General features: G+C 41.8%; 1 protein-coding gene across 2 annotated transcripts; it reads left to right on the forward strand.

Annotated features, from left to right (window-relative positions):
- Positions 1 to 12: 12 nt before the first annotated feature.
- Positions 13 to 20,268, forward strand: PTCD2 (pentatricopeptide repeat domain 2). 2 transcript variants are annotated; one of them, XM_084880441.1, is made up of 10 exons: positions 13 to 150; positions 1,433 to 1,525; positions 1,940 to 2,069; positions 4,148 to 4,265; positions 7,399 to 7,477; positions 7,891 to 7,982; positions 10,100 to 10,213; positions 11,575 to 11,649; positions 18,040 to 18,153; positions 19,250 to 20,268. In XM_084880441.1, the coding sequence occupies exons 1-10, from the start codon at positions 39 to 41 to the stop codon at positions 19,475 to 19,477; spliced, it is 1,155 nt and encodes a 384-aa protein (XP_084736567.1). In that variant the 5' UTR covers positions 13 to 38; the 3' UTR covers positions 19,478 to 20,268. The 2 variants fall into 2 exon arrangements, with proteins under 2 accessions (XP_084736567.1, XP_084736568.1); XM_084880442.1 differs by having other exon boundaries at positions 11,578 to 11,649; positions 19,250 to 20,066.
- The last annotated feature ends 386 nt before the right edge of the window (positions 20,269 to 20,654 follow it).

Below are 20,654 nucleotides of genomic sequence, written 5' to 3' on the forward strand. Positions count from 1 at the left end.
CCCCCCCGGCTCCCGCAGTTGGTGCTGCCCGGGACGGCATGGCTGTCGCACTCCGGCCTCCGAAGCCAGCCGTGCTGCGGGCGCTGCGGTCCTGGGTGTTGGCTGGGGTGGGAGGCGCTGGCTCCCTCTGCTGCCGCTGCCCCCTCGGAGGTACCCGCGGGCTCGCGCCGGGAAGGAGGGGCGGGGAGGACCGAAGGGACCCTTTACACTCCTCGGCGAGCACCACGCTGGAGACATGACAGCGCCACCGGCACTTACTGGCCTGGGGCAGCCGAGCGTGGCTTCGCGTGCGTGTGCGGCGATGACCCCTGGGTGTCGTTCGTGGATACCCATGGGCCTGGGACCCCAAGGACAGCCGGGCTGGGGGTTTGACCTTGGTGCTGTGCTATCCCCTCCGAGGGGGGGCCCATCCATCCCCCTGGGGTGTGGTGCCCCGCAGAGTTTGGGAGCAGAGTCCCCCCCAGCTCTGCAGCTCACAATTGGAAAGACCTTGAACAGGCTCCTTCATCTGTACAATCAGTGATCCCTTACTGTCTTTGTGAAAATGAACTTGGAAGTGCCGATGAGTGTTACAATAATGAGCACTGTGTATCAGGTGTTATTCTAATGTTTTACAGTCATTCCTTTTCTTCTTGCAACACCTAGTGTCAGTACAATCTTTTCCCCATTTACAGGGGAGGAAGTGGCAAGTGTATCTAATGTGGAGAAGGTTAGAGGGAAGTGGTAGGGGAGGGATTTGAACACAGGCAGCCCCACGGTAGAGTTCTGCTGTCACCCTTTATATGGACTGGCTCTCCATAAAGCCGTTATGATTGTTACCTTTTGGTGGTTGATTCTCTGGCCAAGCTCCACGCCACGCACAGCCTGGCATCCTAAGGAAGTGGTGATGTTTCCCAGACTCATCTTTTCTGCTAAGTGATTTCTGATATGTATTGAGGTTCCTGAGAGTCCAGATGTGAGAGGCCATACTCCTCGTTTCACAAATGACAAGACTGGGGATTCCAGTGGTCATCCTATGGCTTTTTCCACTGCACTATATACCCTTCTACCTAGATAAGCCCAAACAAGATGTACTTGTTTTGCATTTAAACAATAGCTTTTAGTTTGTTTGTTTTAAAATCCCCTTGTTTGTCCCTTAACCAGATGGTGAAAGTCTATCTCTCAGATCCTATTATAGATTCCTGCCATCTCATCCCCATACACCATTAATCACTAGCTCCTTTTGCACACATAAACATAACTTGTCTTGCTAAGGATCTGCATTACCTGGTAGTTTGGAGATTCTCTCCCCCCCCCCCCCCCCCACCAGGGTGACTGTTATATTTGTACCTATCAGGATGAATTATTTATACTAAGTGAATCAATTATTAGAGACAGTCATTTGCGAAGTATAAAACAGTCAAAATGATATTTTTCTTTCTCTAATTTCTAGCTAAAAGATATCTACTTACAGATAATATTGTGAAATTAAAAGCATTTCAGCAAAAGAAGGTGGCTGTTGCATACAGTCTTCCTGGTACCAAAGGTAATTGAATCTGTTTTGTTAATTCTTTCATTGTTCTGTCATTCAAGTTTTCTCTGTCTATCCCTATTCAGTCTTTCCTTCAATGCCCCCTGGTTGAACTCCTGGACAATTGTCCAGTTGAGGGGACAATTTGCATACTATTTTATTATATAGGATACATATTCTTGTGCTCCTGTTCCCAGAGATTCTGTGTTGGAAAGTCTTGCGTGGGGCCTGGGCTTTGCCCCTGTGACACAGAGGCTTTGGACACCATCTCTGACACTGCTCGAGGGGACCAGCCCTGAGGGAGCGGCGAGGCTGTGAGCCCTCTCAGTGTCCCCTTGCCATGTGCCAGGTTCTGGCTTCCCTTCTCCCTGAGGTTACACTGCACACAGTCGACCTCAATGATGGTCACCCCACTGTGCTTTCTTCCAGAAACCTATTTGAGCAACTTGGAGGAGAAATTGACCCAGAACAAGCTCATCTTGAAGGAGGAGCTGAGAACCTTACTTCATTTATGTGAGTCCCGTGACGACGTGGAACTGGCTAAACATGTCATTTACAGGTGAGGCATTTCCTTAGAATTCTGCCGGCCTTTGTCTCTTCTTACTCTGTTCCGTTTCCTGAGCAATTTCATCACTTATACACAGATGACTGCCAAATCTCTGGTCCAGATGCCTGCCCTGAGCTCTAGACGTTTATATTCATTCTCCTAGCAAACACTTACTGGGTTCCTACTACATACCAGGTGCTGGGGGTAGGAAAACAGATAATTCATGCTCCAAGAAATAGCAGCCTACTCACTAACTCCACTTACACGTCCCTTAGGTCATCATATTCAACTTATGCAAATGTCTTCCTTTTGCTGTGTTTCCCATTGCACTGACCAGTTTCTCAGGGCAGATATCTGTGAGCCTCTTTCCCCTAATCTCATTTGCTTCCCTCCCTGACAGGATAAGAAATCCGACTGCTTCCACGTGCCTGGTGTCTCTCCTCTCTAGCCTTCCTCTCTCTGTCCCTGTTCCCAGTGTCTCAGTTCAGGCCTCAGTGTCTCTCACGTGGATGACCAGTGGATTCCTAACTAGTCTCCCTTTCCCAGATGTACGCCTATTCTGTGGTGTCTGATCCCTTATCAGAGTTTCCCATGTCAGAAGGAGCTCACACAAAATCATAGTCTGCTGTTAAGAATCCCAGCAAAGGTTTTGCTCCCTTGGGAGAAAATATGGGCTTCATTTCAGAAATTGCTCCTTTTCACCATTCTTTAAAGATATATTTCTGTACATGGGCCTGCGTTTATATTATACATTTATAGGAATAAATATAAAGTATTCATATATAGAATACTGGAAGGATATATACCAAAAGTTAACTGTGGTTTTCTGGGAATTGCACATTTTATATTTTTTGTCTGTCTTAAATGTGTACTTCTCTGATTTCTCCAACTTGTCTATAGTGAACATTAATGTGAAAAAATTTATGTTATTTTTAAAAAGGAAAATTAAAAAATAAGAAAAACACCAAAAAAGTAGAAAGAACAAATATATTACAAGTGTTGCTATTTCAGGTGTCTCTAGCTGCATATCAAACCACGCCAGAACTCTGGTTTAAACAGCCATTATTAATTATTTCCCAGAGCTCTGTGGGTCAGGAATTGAGGCCCATCTCAACTGGGCGGTTCTTTGTTGGTGTAGACTGAAGTCACTCGTTCATCTGCAGGTCACTGGGCTGGGCTGGAAGGTCTAAGAAGGCCTCACCTGCATTTCCGATGCCTCAGTGCCCCTCCACATGGCCCTCCTCTCCTTGCAGTGTCTCACCATCCGTGAGTCAGCTGGAGCTGCACTAGCCTGTGGTCAAGTGGAAGCTGCAGGCCTTGTAGAGCTTCCCAGAAGTGGCACAGCTTCATTTCTGATGCATACTCCTGGTCAAAGCAAGAGTCCTGCCCGCCCAGATTCACCGGGAGGGAAAGGATTTCACCAATGGATGGATGGATGGATGGATGGATGGATGGATGGAGCAGCTTGCTCCTGCAGGGAGAGGAGAAGTTGATGGTTGCCGCCTCTGGGCCCATCTACCACTTCTAAGAAACCATTGTTAATATCTTGATATACTCTTCACCCTCGAACAACACAGGACTTGGGGCACTGAAAAGTCACATATGACTAAAGTTTTAAATTAACATTGTGGATTTCCAACTGCAGATAGAAAATACATCCCTATCAATTATTTTCATACAAAGATAATTATTATTTTGATAGGGTTTATTTATTACTTTGTAATTATTACTGTGTGTATATGTGTGTGTGTGTGTGTAATGATATTTTTTTGTTTTCTAATTAGTATTATAGCATAAATGTTTTTGCTTGTGTACATCGTAATCATCTCACTTTACCAACAACCAATGTACATTTTCCCCTCTCTCGTGTCATAGGGTGAGTGGGCCTCCAGCACACCTTGTTCATTTATTTGTTTCTTGAAACACCTAGGGTATTTCTGCGCTCCAGGATTCCTCCGATTAACTTCAGCTCTGCAAGCTTCCCCTCCAGACTGTGCTGTGTCCCTAACACCTAGCCAAGTGCATTGTCTCGGTCTGTCAGTTCCTTTCCCTGCGTCCCATTTGGCTCATTGGATCATTTTTATTAACAGGTACTATGTAGAGAACAGAAGTGTCACGTTGGGAGAGTATAAGTTTGGACCACTTTTCATGAGGTTGTGCTACGAGTTGAATCTTGAGGACTCTGCAGTGGAGCTCATCAAAGACCAGGTGATTGTCTTCTGATTGCCTTCCCCGCCAATGTGATTTCTTCGTGCTGAGGATAAAGTGTTTTTAATGTTAGGAAAGGCATCTATCACCCATATACAGATTTTTATTAGAAAAAGGCTGTTGGTGCCGAAACCGGTTTGGCTCAGTGGTAGAGCATCGGTCTGCGAACTGAAAGGTCTCAGGTTCGATTCCGGTCAGGGGCATGTACGTTGGTTGCAGGCACATCCCCGGTGGGGGGTGTGCAGGAGGCAGCTGGTCGATGTTTCTCTCTCATTGACGTTTCTAGCTCTCTATCTCTCTCCCTTCCTCTCTGTAAAAAATCAATAAAATATAAAAAAACAAAAAAACAAGAAAAAGGCTGTTGGGCTGAATGAATGAGCTCTTCCCCGCTTTTGTAAGGTTTCTTTGGAGTCAGTGCCTATGAAGAGGTATAGGTCTCTTTATACAGGTGTGGAAGAGGTGTAAGTACAGATTGCAAGGGATCTACCTACCTCGGCTGTGTGTCCACCTGGGACTGACATCCTCCTTTTGAGGAGCTTTTGCTGCAGACAGTTAAAGACAACTTGCCATTTAAAGATTGCCTTTCCTGTCCTGCACTTGTGTCTCTCTCCTCTTTTTGTACTTTACTCTGGCGGAAAGCCACGTTGAAAAGGGCTTTTCTATCTTTAAGATGCTTTCACTATTCCAGTTTTCTTTTCCTAAAAACAATAATAGCAATAATTATTTTTAAATTACTTATTGAATATTTACTATGTCCTCGGCTTAAGCACTTTATATGTTTCAAATGTTTCCCACAATAGCCCTGGTGAGCGAGATACTATTATTATTTATATTTTACAGATGAAGAAACTGGGACGCTGAGACAGTATAAATTTGTCTGTTGTCAGAAGCATTGGTTAAATTTTGAGGTTGGGGGTGGCCGCCTGGGACATGTTAGTATTTTTAGGGACCGCCGTAACTAAGTTGTCCTTCTGCCTCTTACTGTTTTTCCTATAAAAGGTTCTGTCCATGGTGGAGCTGTTAACTCTCGGCTTGTCCCTCTTTTAAAAATACTCACGCATTAGAAAGATGACCGTAGTATATTAGCAGAGAAGAGATGATTTCAGCACAGTATGGAGTAGTTTGAGCATATTTTTTTCTAAAAGAAGAAATATATGTACATTTTTACATTTCAGTGTATATGTATTAAAAATATGGAAGAATAAACACTGAACTGCTGCTTATCTTTAGGTGATAAAAGTATAGGAAATTCTCATTTTTTACTTTAAACAGTTTTGTATTGTTTGACTATTTTATAATGTGGAGGTCTTAATGTTGTAATTAAAAGAAAACAAAAGTTTTACTATAATAAATCATAGCCATGAGTATAGTGACAAAAACGAACAGAAAGTGAATGTAAGGTTTTGTTATTGTTTTTACTTACCTGTGTGTGAAACATTCAGGAATGAGTGAGTTTCCTGGAGTGGGATAAACTGGATTCCAGTCAAATGACATAAAACCTAATCCTGCTTCCACTAGCCACATGTATCTCTGGAGCCCTTGGACTGTGGCTCTATGTGTAAAAGTAGGTTTACAGTTGTTCATTTGGAAAGTAATAATACAGGAATAAACTGATTTGCATACTCACAACTGTAAATCTACTTTTGCCCCACCCTGTACATGATGTATTTCAGATATTTAGTATAAAAAGGAGAATGTAAAGTACTTTTTTAAAAAATATATTTTATTGATTTCGTACAGAGAGGAAGAGAGAGGGATAGAGAGTTAGAAACATCAATGAGAGAGAGTCATCGATCAGCTGCCTCTTGCACACCCCCTACTGGGGATATGCCCGCAACCAAGGTACATGCCCTTGACCGAATCGAACCCGGGACCTTTCAGTCCCCAAGCCGACACTCTATCCATTGAGCCAAACCGGTTTTGGCGAATGTAAAGTACTTTTTAATGATTGTATTGTTTACATGTGGAAATTATATTTTGGATTTAGTGCATTAAGTAACATTATTAAAACTGATTTTACATATTTTTTACTTTTTTTAATGAGGCTACTTGAAAATTTAGAATAACTTACATAGTTCCACTTGTGGCTTGCAATATTTTTCTATGGACAGGGCTGCTCTGATGCTTCCCATCCCACTTAGAATAGAATTCAGGCCCCTCATCATTATCTGGCGGACCTTTTATGGTGTCTCATCTCCTGCCACCCCTCCTTGCTCACTTCATTCTGGACCTTGTTCTTTCTCAGACATGCCAAGCTTCTGGCCTGAGACTGGAATGCTCTCACCTGCATCACTGGGCCTTTCTCTTGTACTGCATCGAGGTCTCTTAGAGAGCCTTCCCGACCCCCTCCCATCACCTCTCTACCCCTCTGTCCTGCTCCATTCTTCCTCATGGCTCTCATTGATACTTTAAGTTAATCTCCACTAGGTGAGAAGCCCACTGGAGTAGTTTGAGCATATTTTTTTCTCAATGGGTATACTGGCGAAGAGAGCAGAATTTTTCCAGGGTAGGCTCTGTGTCTTGTGTATCATTTGTTGCTCTTGGGAGCTGCTCAGTGGCTCTCAGACAAGACAAACTGGAGCGAGGCATCCAGCGGCACATGGCATTCAAGGAAACAACATTGAGAATGTTTAAAAATGTTTAGTGAATTATTACTCACTAAATAATAATTATGATGATTAAAGTGAATTATTTTAAAAAATGAACAATCAGCTCTGTTTTGTTTGCCAAAGAAGTTACTTTAGACATTCCTGCTTTAGTCCTCAACTGTACTTTTAGCTGCCATTTCATGTTATTATGCTGCCACCCAGGCCCCAGGACCACCCCACCAGGGCTGATTGGCTTGTTTCTTTTCTCCTAAACGTGGCAGGACCACCGTTTTTCACCGTATTTCTGAAGAGATCTCTTACCAGTATATCCATTGCCAAAGGCATGACACCCAATAGAGTGGGCAGCATTTAAATTTTTTTTTAAAGAAATCCTTGGTGTATCAAAAACTTATTAGAGAATTCAGGAGGCCCAGTGAATAAGGTGTGCACAAAAATAAGTCCTGGACAGATAAGGTGCAATATAAAGATAATAATCCCTTAATAGTTTTAAATTTTAAACAAACTGTATTGTTTTTCTTCATTAGCAATTACGAGGTTTCTTCTCAGACTCCACGTCATTCAATATTTTGATGGACATGTTATTTATCAAAGGCAAATATAAAAGTAAGTATTGTAATTTATGTTTGCTGAAAAATTCTGCTCTCTTCGCCTGTATACCCATTAGAAAAAGCAATGGACCATACAAAAATGACCTTAACATTCCTGTTGAGTATCTGAATTAGGGAGACCTCATTCTTTATGTGTGAAAACTTTGTTGCATTTCATGTCAGGCCTTAAACTAAACACCCCACATTTTATTTATGCTGACATTATAATAGGTTTTTAAATATTAGTTATTCCTGTGTTGTTAATTTTGAAATTTAGTTCATTGCTAAATGACTTTGACAAATAGCTTTTATTGTGCTAAATACATCTTTTAGTGGATGGTGCTGATTAGAACTCTGCGTATCAGCAGTAGAAGATTTTGAATTTACTTGACTGTACTTACGAGCTGGCCTCCTTCTTACTTTCGGCAGGTGCTTTGGAAGTATTGATCGAGATGAAAAACCAAGATGTGAAGTTCAACAAAGATACCTATGTCCTTGCTTTTGCAATTTGCTACAAACTGGTAAGCCTATCTCCTGTTAACCTTTAGAACATTGTGAATAACGTTTGAAAAAGGATTTTGGTGTTTTTTTTCCCTCTCTGCAGTAAAATTCAGTTCCTCGAAAATCAGTTTTCCATCTGGTGCAGATATTTCCATTTTAAATGTGTTCGTTTTTAGAAAAGTTAAGTCAGCCATGTCAGACAGTTTTGTTATGGGAAAAGCAATTTCATTCCTTTCACCCTTCCCTGGCAATTGTATAGATAGTGAAACAAGAAACAGTATGCTGGGCTCAAGCTCTGCTTTCCAGTGGTCCTGCTACAAGGCTCTTGCTGGACTCTGCTAGACCAGTCTTCCCTGTGGCCCTCTCCCATGGCAACCTTACGTCCCCCGTTGGCAAACTCGAGGGCTACTTTGTCCTCGTCTGTGAATTTATCTGTAATCACCTAAGTTGGAATCTCCTCCAATATTCCTAAAGCTACCCTATTTGTCATGTATGTGACACATAACACTGCCCATTGTTACACCACTAGAGTGTAAGCTCCTTAAGGCCTCTTGTTATGCCAGCACCTAACACCGTGCCTGGTACACAGCCAGTCTTTAATAAATGTATGTGACGTTCAAATGAACTCTTTGAGGAAAGCATGACTTATAAATCCATATGTCATTACTGTATCAGGATTGTTCCTTACACAGAGAAACTCTCTTCATCATTTAATGAATGAATGATAACTGAGATAGTACTTTGACTAAGAGTCCATACTTAACTATAGTCATTCCTGCCATTTAAACTCTGGAAACTTAGCAAAGCCTTTTCATGTGAAAACAAAGGAACACAGGCAAGGTGGAAGAACATGGGCCATTGGACTTGCCTGAAAGGTGAGGCAGTGTCAATTTTCCCAAACAGGAGAGAGAGTTGGGTTGCAGTGGAAAGAAAACTAACGTGGAAATTAAAAAACTTGGAGTCTAGTCTCAATTTTAGCATTAACTGGCTTTAACAAGTCACTTTCCTCATTTGTGAAGTGAGGGCCTTGGGTTCCGGGGTCAGCAAACTTACTCTGTAAAAGGCCAGATAAATATTTTGGACCACTTGTGGTCTCTGTCACATATTTTTTTTTGTGTTTTTGTAAACCTTAAAGGGGTAAAAAAACATGTTAGCCAAAGGCTGGATTTGGCCTGAGGTTTTTAGATGCTCCTTTCCAGGCACCCCTTCCTGTGATCCTGTGAAACAAGCCAGCAGAACTCACAGCGCGTGAGCATCAGCTGTTCAGCACTGTGACATACAGTTTTCTGACCTACTTAGAGAGGCCTCCCTGAGTGTATACTGAAGTGGGGAGAATTGACTTCTACCACTGACTTTTCTCCCCTGTGCTGTGCCCAGGAATAACGTGTTTCACTCCGTGGAATCTGGAGGTGAAAATCGAACTGCTCAGCCATTCCCAGTTCCGGGCCAGTCTGGGAACTGTCCTCTCTCGTTAAGTTCAGGATTTACTGTAGCGTTGGAGTTGTGAGTTGTGTCATGACAGTTGTGCATAGATGCAAAGCTGATGCCGCTCTCACAACCTAGTCTTCCTATAGCATGAGCCAAGGAGAGGATTCAGCTTTCCCATTGCTGTCTGCTGGCTTGTGCTTCAGTCACATTCTTGGAGGGGTTCTTGTTTGTTTTTGTCCTTCAGTTTTCTGATTTTCTGGGATTCTCTCATGATTAATGTTCAAATTGGTGTTCATGGTTTCAGATATTTGACTTACGTGGATATTTTTAGATTGGAAATCCCCTCAGGAAAAGTTTTCCTGTGTTGCTGAGCTTTCCTCTATTATGTTATATAGAATCAGGCCGAATCTTTATACTTTTATGTTATGGGACTGATGTGTAAAAACCCATCCACCCAAGGTGAAACTGCCCCAAGTCAGAAAATTGACAAAGAGCTTTAAAAATAAAGTTAGTTTAGATTTGAGCTGCTAACATATAGATAACCTGGTCTATTATATTTGCAAATAGTCTATATGGTTCTTAATCATTTAACGGGCTTGAGATAGGCTCTGGGATATTCTTGCAAAAGGAAATCTGAAATACTGAGCACTGTTAATTATTTTATTCAACTTAAAACTTCATGGCATTGAACAATCCCATCTCCTTCTAGAATAGCCCTGAGTCTTTTAAAGTCTGCACCACATTACGGGAAGAAGCCCTAATCAAAGGAGAAGTCCTTCCCAGGAGAGCGTCCTATTTTGCTGTGGCACTAGCTCTGAATCAGGTGAGGCTTCGGGTGCCCATATGTGAATTGGGAATGGGAAGGATGTTACCGCTTTCATTTCTTTTATTTATTTTCCCCCTCTGGCTGTATCAAAGAAAATAAAGAGACCAATGCCTTTGGTGCCATGGCAACCTGCCTCTATACCCATGCCCCCCAAAAATGTTTTCATTTACAGTTAAGGGCATGACATGCATTGCTGTTTTGAAGGAACTGGCTAAGATCTTATGGAGGGTCAATGGCCTCTGAGAGAAATTTCTCATTTAATGAAAATGAAAATGTTGAGTAATCTGTTTACTAATGTGATGTTCTTAGAAAAAGTGCAATTTAATGTTCTCCAAAGCTGAAACACCTCAGATGACCGAGGACTCCCACAATGAGCCCATTGTGGAACTGGGGTCCATCATATAGTTCATAGTTAGACCCAAATACTCTTATTTGGAAAATACTTTAGCCATCTTTTAGCCTCGCCCTTTCACCGGACAAATGGAAACAGCTGAGGCCCAGAGAGAAGACAGGACTCCCTATCTTCACACCTCAGTGAAGGAGTGTTAAAGCTGGGACCCTGGAATTCCTCCCTTAAAGAGCCCTTCCTAAGAAAGATATCCTGCTCCGAAGTCTACGAAAATGTGAACTCCTTTAAGCTACAAATATGCACAGGCTTTATTCTCCCTGGCCGTTGGGAATGGGCATGGAATTGGTTTTCAATGAAATGTCTCTTTGCTGCTGTCATAGTGACATACTGCTTCCTGCAAATATGGCTTATCTACGTAATTCCTTGATTAGCTTCATCTTTGCCACCAAACGGATCCAGAGAACTTCTCATTACTAGTCCTAAACTCTGTTACCATAATTGTAAATGGGAATTTAGGTTTTATACTTCAGGTTGTGCCCCTCACCACGGAGAATTACTCTGGGCTCTTCCTGAGAAAGGCAGCAGTGGTCTCCTCTCGCTGCTGCTTTAGACAACCTGTGCTCCATCTCCAGGATTCCCACCTCTTCTGTGGTCTGAGGTTTCTCCTGTGCTCTGATTATGTCAGAGATTGTCAAAGATGGGTGTGGTGGTGTTTTTTTTTGTTTGTTTGTTTGTTTTCATTACAGTGGGAGAAGAGAAAATGTAAACTTTATGCCTCCCTCTTAAAAACTGGAACTTTGGGAGGGTATTAGAACATTTAGTAACATGACACTGTTGGACACATTTTATAGAATGTGCATTCTTGATTACCAAAAAACTCTTTTTCTTTGTGGATCTCAAAACCCTGGTGCACCATGAACAGGAATATCCCGACATCTTTAAAGGATCTTTATGATAGCATTGTAACGTTCATGTGACTTAGGGTATGATTTATTTTTCTTCTTTCCAGAACCAAGTGGAAAAAGCTGCATCTATTTTTTCTCAAATCATGATACCAGAAAGCATAATCTGTGCTAATTTAAATGTAAGTGACTTCTTTATGGTTTAAAGAAAGGCTATAAATGTACTAAAATGATGTTTAGAGTTTTTGTGCACAATGACTTGATTTCCCAAGGGCTTCATTCAATTTATTCATTTACTGAGCACTCTGAAAGTTACAGTATGAGAAGAGTCAACACAGCCTTTGCTTCCAGGAGTTTGTTAATAGGTGGGGAATGTAGATATGCTCAGATATTAGACATGGCTAAATGCTATAGGTATTAATACATGACTACAGAGGTGGTAGATGTAGAGAGAAGAGGGGTAGACCCTCCAGTCTCTTTACTAAGGCTTGAGAGAAACCTGTTTGCAAATTGTATCTTATCCATGTACCTAACTCATGGAGTATACTATGCTGCATAAAATAGTGCTCACTCAATACATGTCTGTGTTCAGTCTTGCTGCTAGCTAGCCATGGTCCATCTGCCCTGGTGAATAGAGTCACCTACCTCTTCCTGTCCTAGGACTGGGTGCCTAAGCAGGCCAAGTGGGCGGGAAAGCCTGAAAAGCTCATAGGCTCAAGCAGGTCTGGGAGGCCAAGGTAGCAAAGGTCCCAAGTCCAGAAGTCAGGGCATCTGAGCAGCCAGTAAGCCATACAGATTTGGGAGGCGCCATATGTATTTTACCTTCCGTGCTTACTACTGGATATGGAGAGCTCTGGGGATCCCAAGTATGTAAGTGTCTGCAGATACCCTCATTTCATGACTGGACAGGAGTAGCATTGCTAGGATTCCAAATGGTTCATAGCATCATAGGAAAGAAATATAGGCAAGTGCGGTGAGAGGAGTTTTATGTGGACTATTAGAGTTGATGTAAGTTTGTGGGGATCAATGATTAGTGGTGAGATTTGAAGGGAGTGAGATTGGCAGGATTTTGTCTTCATATTATACATATGAAAATGAAGATTCAAAGGGTAAATAAATTACTCAATTTTCTCACATCTAATTACATAGCAGAGTCGAGGTTTTAACACCAATAAATCTGTTTGACTGCAAAGCCCAGGGTCTCCCCGACCCAGACCTGCAGGGATAAGGGCCATGTCTCTTCTCCAGGACTGGGACTCTCTGCTCCTCCTGAATAATGAAAAGAACATAGGACTGGATGTCAAGAATGGAACCTGCTTTTGGTGCACATATTCTGTGCCTTTGCATTTAAATTCCTCATTTAGTTCAGTCCTTGACTGTCTCTCGCGTTGTTATGAAATGTAGTAATTTTTTTTTTCCAAATGAGAAAGTGCTTTGGTGGAAGTAAAACATGAGCCTCTTGAGAGTGAAGCTGACCACTCACGATAGAAGGAGAAATCTGAGCAAGGTGGGAGGTGCACTCATAAGCCAGGCGCTGGACCAGCCCCTTTTCTCTGAGAGCTGGAAGGAAAGGCAGCTGGTAAATGTGGTGGAATGGGGCATGATTCAGGCAAGGATGAACCTTGAGCTAATCTTGACTATGAATTGGGTCACAGAATTACATGTTTTTCAGGAAATTTAAAGGTCCCGGGTTCGATTCCAATCAAGGGCATGTACCTTGGTTGTGGGCACATCTCCTGTAGGGGGTGTGCAAGAGGCAGCTAATTGATGTTTCTCTCTCATCGATGTTTCTAACTCTCTATCCCTCTCTCTTCCTTTCTATAAAAAATCAGTAAAATATATTTTAAAAAAATTTTTTTCACTTGGGAAATTTTTCAAAATGTCCCATCTAGCCAAGACCGGTTTGGCTCAATGGATAGAGCGTCGGCTTGGAGACTGAAGGGACCCGGGTTCGATTCTGGTCAAGGGCATGCACCTTGGTTGCGGGCATATCCCCAGTAGGGGGTGTGCAAGAGGCAGCTGACCGATGACTCTCTCTCATCGATGTTTCTAGCTCTCTATCTCTCTCCCTTTCTCTCTGTACAAAATCAATAAAATATATATTTTTAAAAAAAATGTCCCATCTAAATTTCTCATATCCTATCTAATAAAAGGATAATATGCAAATTAACCATCACTCCATCACAAAGATGGCAGTGCCCATAGCCACAAGGTGGCGGTGCCCAGTCCCCTCAGCCCCGCTGGAGTCTCCCAGTCCTGGGGGTGCTGCCGCTGAGAGTGGGCATCAAGAGTGGCCTGGTGGAAGCTTGCTTTGTCACCATGGCAACAAGGCAAGCATTCCTCCCCAGCCATGGAGGGCCTCTGGGCAGCGGGCGCAGAGCGGCCAGGCCTCACAGAGAGCAGAGAACCACGGGCAGTGGGCCTAAGCCATCAAGGCTCCCGGATTGGAGAGGGCTTCCCTGAGGACTCCCAAGTTGGAGAGGGTGCAGGTCAGGCTTAAGGACCCACCCCCTGTGCATGAATTTTGCGCACCGGGCTTCTAGTTTCCATATAAGCCTGTTTCATCTTCCTCAGGACTGATGAAAAAAGAAATGGTTGAAATTCTCAGATTTAATAATCTTTCAGATTCTGGGTCTCTGTTATTAGTACAGGTTTTTTTTTTTTGGGGGGGGGGGGGTTGGGGAGAATGATTTAATGGGCCTAGCTTCTCCAAGACCGAGTCATCTATTTGGAATCCTTAAGGACAATTTGTTAATTTTTTAAGAAATGGAAACCTGACAACTTGGCTGAGTAGAGAGTCTGTTCAATCAGTAATAACAAGAATAAATGAAATTTTTTCCTGATCTACTTTAAAAATTATGCCTTATACTAAAATCTTTCTCTGCTGCCAGTTGGAATTTGCATTTACCCAATTATTCCCCCTCAATTTCCTTTCATTGAAATTGCTCCTGCTGCCAATATGACCCAGAGGGTCTGGTTTCCCGTTTTCCCAGCTATATGTGTTATATATTGAACTAACTTAGCAGGTAAAATCAAAGCACATCTATGTTGACTTTGTCCTTTTAGTTTTAATTTAAACCCATGCATCTCAAAAGCACTATGGCCCTCTCTTTAGCAATGCTGTTCAATATCAAAGGATTGATTTATACTTTCAAATACATCTGAAAATATCAGAGACCAACACAGGGTAACTTTCCACTGATTCTATTTAATTTCTAACCATTTCTCTAGAAACCTGGTAGTCTCCAGATGGAGACTAATTTTGGAATTGAATTACCTTGCAAGGGAATTGACAGGCGGTTAGTTTCGCTGTTTTTATAATTTATTTATTGACACAGGTGATTGCTTTAATGCCCTTTTCTACTATTATACTTATCAAGGTCACCCTAAAATTCTAGCTCATGCTGGGAAGTCAGTTAGGCTGCAGAGGTAGGAAAGGAGACAGGACTCACTGCTCATAAATCCTTTGGTGGCAACACCTCACCTGTATGTATAAAGAATTGCTTTAGGGTGGGAGCAATGTAGACTCTAAAAACACAGGAGTCTGTCCAAATTAGAGATGTTCTCTTTCTCTCATGGAGAAAACCGGAGGTGGTCAGTCTAGGTCTGGTGTGACATTCCATGATCTCCTCAGGGACCCAGCCTCATTCTGTATTTCCACACCACCATCCTAAGCACGTGACTTCCATCCATTGTGTTGCAATTCCAGCAAGAAGTAGGAAGACTGGAGAGGGCAAAGAAATTGGCACCTTTTAAGGGTGCTTCCCCAGTTGTCTCAACCAAAAATTGGTATTTATAACTTATTGTCCAGAACTTCATTCCATAACCTCCATAAACCTGAGGAATAGAGCCTTTGAGTTCCATATGTCATAGAATCAGTTAAAATTAGGGGGTTCTGTCATTTAAAAAAAAAAATAAAAAAAAAAAGGCCAATAGATATTGTTTAGAAAACTAACAGTCTCTACCACGCTATGATATTCTACTTCAAATATAGCAAACTTTAAAAAAAAAATAAGAGAATAAAGAAATGCAAATTTCTGGCATGTTTAGAGCTTCTTTTCTGGTCAAAGGTATCTGATGATTTATCAGCATTTCCTAAAACCTCAGAAAATCAGAGGGTAGGAAGTATGTGTTAATAGTTTTTCTTACCCAAATTTCCCTTACTCCTTGCTAATTCAATTTTCCTAGCCACTTGTTTGACATCTGTAAGATTAAAGCAATGTGCTGTGCCCTGATGTAGCTTTTCTTAATTGCACCCTGAGACCTCAGTTTGAGACAAGCTCCTAGCTTTAAATTTTCTCTTTGTCTTTCATCAGTAACTGCCTCATCTATATTGCCCTTCATTAGTATATTCATAAGGTATAGAACTTTACTCTTGAAATCCCTACTGAATATCAGAGATAGTTGCTGGAGGCAAGGAGAGAAATTAGGAAAAAATGGGAAGAAAAGTTGAAATCTTACAGGAGCACATCATTAAAAGTTTGTAGATGGAGCTGCAGGAGGTTTATCATTGAAAAGTGCTGTGCTCCCCTTCTCCTTCATTAATTTGAGGGTCTACCAGGCGCCAGGCACTGGAGATGCTGAATTTAACAAAAGTAGACTTGCCCTTGACTTCAATCGGCCAGTTCATTGCCAGCCAAATTATGAGTTAACTTGCTACAGTTTCATGGGTGCTGGTAGAGTATATAAGACATCAGGAAGCGAAGGACATTGTTTATGCATAGCAACAGGAGTAGCAAGAATATTAGCATTTTTGCATTAGTTCCCTGAGCCTCAGTTACATAGGGCAGTGGTCGGCAAACTGCGGCTCTTGAGCCACATGTGGCTCTTTGGCCCCTTGAGTGTGGCTCTTCCCACAAAATACTACATGCAGGCACGCACCTACAGTGTGATTGAAACTTCATGGCCCATGTGCAGAAGTCAGTTTTCGGCTCTCAAAAAGAAATTTCAATCGTTGTACTGTTGATATTTGGCTCCTTTGACTAATGAGTTTGCCGACCACTGACATAGGATGATGTGAAGGTCTATAATGCCTCTTGTGCACACTGGGTGTTACATTTTAAGAGAGGAACCCTGAATTTGGGGAACCCAAATATGTTATAATGGGCAGTAAAAATCCCTGCCCTTTGCTCTGGGTGAGACACTGTATCTGTCTTCCCAGACTGTTAGTTATGCAAACATCCTTGAGAAGATAGTTTGGAAGAAAGCCTATCACTGCTTCTGCTCAAATGTGAGGCACCCTGGAGGGTTATCCCCCAACAAAGGGTATGCTCATGATTTTGCCTGTGTTTTGGGACATTGAACTTAGATCAGGGCCTTGGGATTTAGTCTACTTAATATCATTCCATTCTGTTCTGCAGGACCAAACATAACCCCTTATCCTATTCAATTGCTCAACAAACATAAAATGTTAGAAATGGACTATTGAGAGAACTTAGCTAGTTTGGTATATAAAAGGAATCTCTCTTCCAAAAATATTACCTTTCCTAAGGATCAAGAGCCCTTAAACATATTTATAGCTTTTGACTTTGTAATTTCACTTCTGGGAATTCTGAGAAATTAAGTGTATTTTTAAAAAATGTATGCACATTTACCAATATGATAAAGCATGGTGTTAATTTATTTGATGTATTATTTTATTTATATGATGGATTGCTATACATGCACATTCATCATTATAAAGGGAGTTCCTTTTGTTATAAAATCTTGTTTTTAATGTTGTAAGATAATGTTCTTTGTGTGATAATTGACAAAAAGGAGAATCAAAATTTGGGGAAAATAAATATATTTGAAAGATAATACATGAAATTACAAACAATGGTTAACATTAGTTGGTAAATTCTGAGTTATTCTCATTTTATTTAAACTTTTCTATATTTGTTCTAATAAATATTGGTGATAAGGGGGGAAAATGTTGTGTTTCTGTCTGATGCAAGGTAGTTAGTAATACCATTTTGAAAGCCAGGTGCAGTGCCCAGTTTTGAAAGTTCCCAAATAGAGGTGCCTCACTAGGATTTTAACAAGCTTCCACTGTTACCTGCAACAGCCCATTCTCCTGGAATCTCTCAACCAAAAATTAATAAATGAAAAAAGGTAAAGGTATTATTTACCCTAGAGTCGAGATTGACAGTCAGAGCCTCTGAATCTAGAAGCTATAGGAAGAAAGTGATAGTAATGTTACTTGAGTAAAACCTGTGTGCTAGCATTTTATTTAATGTTCACAATAACTAAAAATGTGAGATGTAAAGTTTCCTCCCCTCATTTTACAAATGGAGAAATTGAAAGAGAGATTAAATACAGGCCAGTGTCACACAGCTAATAATTGCCCGTGCTGGGAATCCAGCCCCAAATCTATGTTCTCTCCATTTCTATCCTTAGGCAAATCTTGCATTTGTGGTACTTTAATTTGTCACTGGAAAACAAGTTTTGGCTGGTGGACATGCATTTGAAGCATTTTTTTGAACTTGTGCAAGCAACTGATTAGGAAGTAGCATGAAAACGGGGTAGATACCTATAAATATAGGCTTCTGTAACTGGCTCTGTTTTGTTTTACTTGTCTTCTTTTTATTCAGCTTATGATCCATATTCAGTCAAATATGTTGAAAAACCTGATAGATATACTAAAGAATGCCACAGATGAAAGTGTATCAAAATTTGTGAAAAAACTCAAGTTCTCAGAAGAAGTGGTGAGTATGTGGTTGCTACAGAAATCATTAAAAGGTAAAGGGCACACTTTAAAAAGGCCCCCTCCTTGCCCTGGCTGGTGTGGCTCAGTTGGTTGGGTGTTGCTCTGTACACTGAAGGGTTGCCAGTTGGATTCCCATTCAGGGTTGCAGGCTTGATCCCCAGAAGGGGGTGTGCAAAAGGCAGCCAATCAATGTTTTGATCTGACATCGATGTTTCTCTCTTGATGTTTCTCTCTCTCTCTCTCTCTCTCTCTCTCTCTCTCTCTCTCTCTCTCTCTCTCCTTCTCCGTTCTTTCTTTCTAGAAAAATCAATAAAAAATCTTTAAAAAACAAAACTCAAAGAAGGCTACCTCCTTAGAGAGATGGTCACACAGGGCAACCTCTCTGTTCTGAGATGGTGGGACTGGCAATAGAGGGCAAGTGGCTGCTTTCCCTTCTGCCACACCACTGCCTCTCAGTCCTGTCCCATCTCCTCATTTCCACCCAAAGGCTTCTCCCGCTGTTAGACAGGTGATGTTATGCCACTGGAGGATATGATTAAATGTAAAGCTTCTTTCTGTTTGAGGTCTAAGCTCTGTGTAGGTAGTGATCCACCCAGATCCTTTTGAAATATGTTAGAAAAGTTGGGGCACTGGTTTTCAAGTACACAGTCATGTGCATGTATGTGCAGTACTGACACGTGTTAACCAGTCATACCTTAGATCTGGTCCATCAACATGTTGTTCAATCATATGACTGAAGCATCCAAACAAACTCCACATTGAAAAATACTCATTGTTTTTATCTGAAAAAAAGCGCTATGTAATTTGGCCTTGCTTCCTGCTCTGGTCATTAAATTGGATACATTTGTCCCATTTGTGCCATTTAACCCTCATCCCTTTTAAAAGACATCGGGCATGATTTTCAAGCACCGGTTCTGAATTTGGTGTGTAGCTTGTGGAAACCTGAAGCTAGCCATATGTCTGTGTGCCTCAGTACCCTGTTTTTTGTCTCTTTAGGTACACACTTACATTTCCGTCTCTGCTTCTTGGAGGATAGAAAGAACAAGGGAAGACTCTTGCATCGGTGGAATAATTTGCTTTTTTGTGTTTTCCAGCTGGCTAAAGTGAGGGGAAAAGTGAAGGATGTGCCTGCCCTTCTGGCCACATTTGACGAGCTCTATGGGAAACTGCACATAAATGGCCAGGTCACCGCTCACACTTTGGATGCTCTGCTCTGCTTCACCCCCAAACATCTAAATTCCCAAATGGTACTAATAAACAAGAGGAGAGTCAGCCGCCGCCAGACCTTCCAGCCACTCAGCCAGTCCTTGTGGACTGAGTAACCTTCAGTCCAACCCCCTGTGGGATTGGCCTGAGTTAGAGGGGACTTGCTTATAATGAGTTATTGGCATCCTAAGAAATCAGGCACCGAACTCCAGTGGACTCTGCACTGGCATTTGGTCTCCTTAATGTCCGTGTTCCTTGAGTGCTGGCTTGCTGACCTGGGAAGGTCTAAATACACGGGTCAGAAAGCTGAGCTCCCTCAAAAAGAGGCTTGTTCTGGTCAAATGCTGAGGATCCTTGAAGGAATATGGTCAGTCTCCAGTCCAGCTTCCAGTACCAGCGCACCCAATAAGCAAAAGTGGAAGGAATTTCACAGTCAACCCCAACTAACTTTCAGGAGATGGTTACTTGCTGGATTCAGATGTTCTGAACCCCTAGGCCATCATGCTGGGAAGTAGCCCAGGATTTTCTCACTGCTTCTGTCATCATACCTGTGACCCCAAACAAGGTACTTGGGCCCTTTTTTTCCATCTGTAAAATAAGAGTGCCTGTAGGAATCGTGTATTGATTTGAATTTTTCATTCAAATGTCAGTAGGGTCTAATTTTCTCAAAAATTAAGAAAAATAAAAGCGGTTCCAAAAACTTAGGATTATGTTTTGTTTTCTCAGCACACAAACAAAGCCAGAATTTAGCTCTCGGAACTAGTCAGTAAGCCAAAAATTCAAATGATTACCGCTTTGGTCATGGGCAAGCCATGTGCTTTTCAAAATAAGTATCTGTGAAAACCACATAATGCTCTCTGGATTGCTTAGTTTTCTATGTGGGTCATAAATACTGTGTTTGTTTCTATAGTTCATCTTGTTTGTTAATGGGTTTCTCTTTTCTCTCTTTGGATTTTTATTTTTGGTAAAAAAAAAAAAAAAAAAAATTAATGCGTCACAACAGCAGGTCAGCACTTCCTCACACTGACCCGTTACTTACTGTCTGAGACGCAGCACCCGGCGGGCTGGGCCTGGTGTTCCAAAGACCCAGGTGATGTTCGAGCCTCAGCCGCTGCCTTCGAGGTGCTGACTTGAACTTGATCTATATTCTGAGGCAAGAATTGTTCACAGGATCAGACATTTTAGAGAAGGAGGAATCTTCTGAGCATCCTAATTTAACCCCCTCATCTTTCACGTTGAGGAAATGACTTGCCAGATTGGGATAGTTTGCGGTGGAGCTGAAGTTCAAATACA

The sequence above is a fragment of the Pipistrellus hanaki genome (genome assembly GCF_964339955.1).
Source record: "Pipistrellus hanaki genome assembly, chromosome: 4".
Taxonomy (NCBI): domain Eukaryota; kingdom Metazoa; phylum Chordata; class Mammalia; order Chiroptera; family Vespertilionidae; genus Pipistrellus; species Pipistrellus hanaki.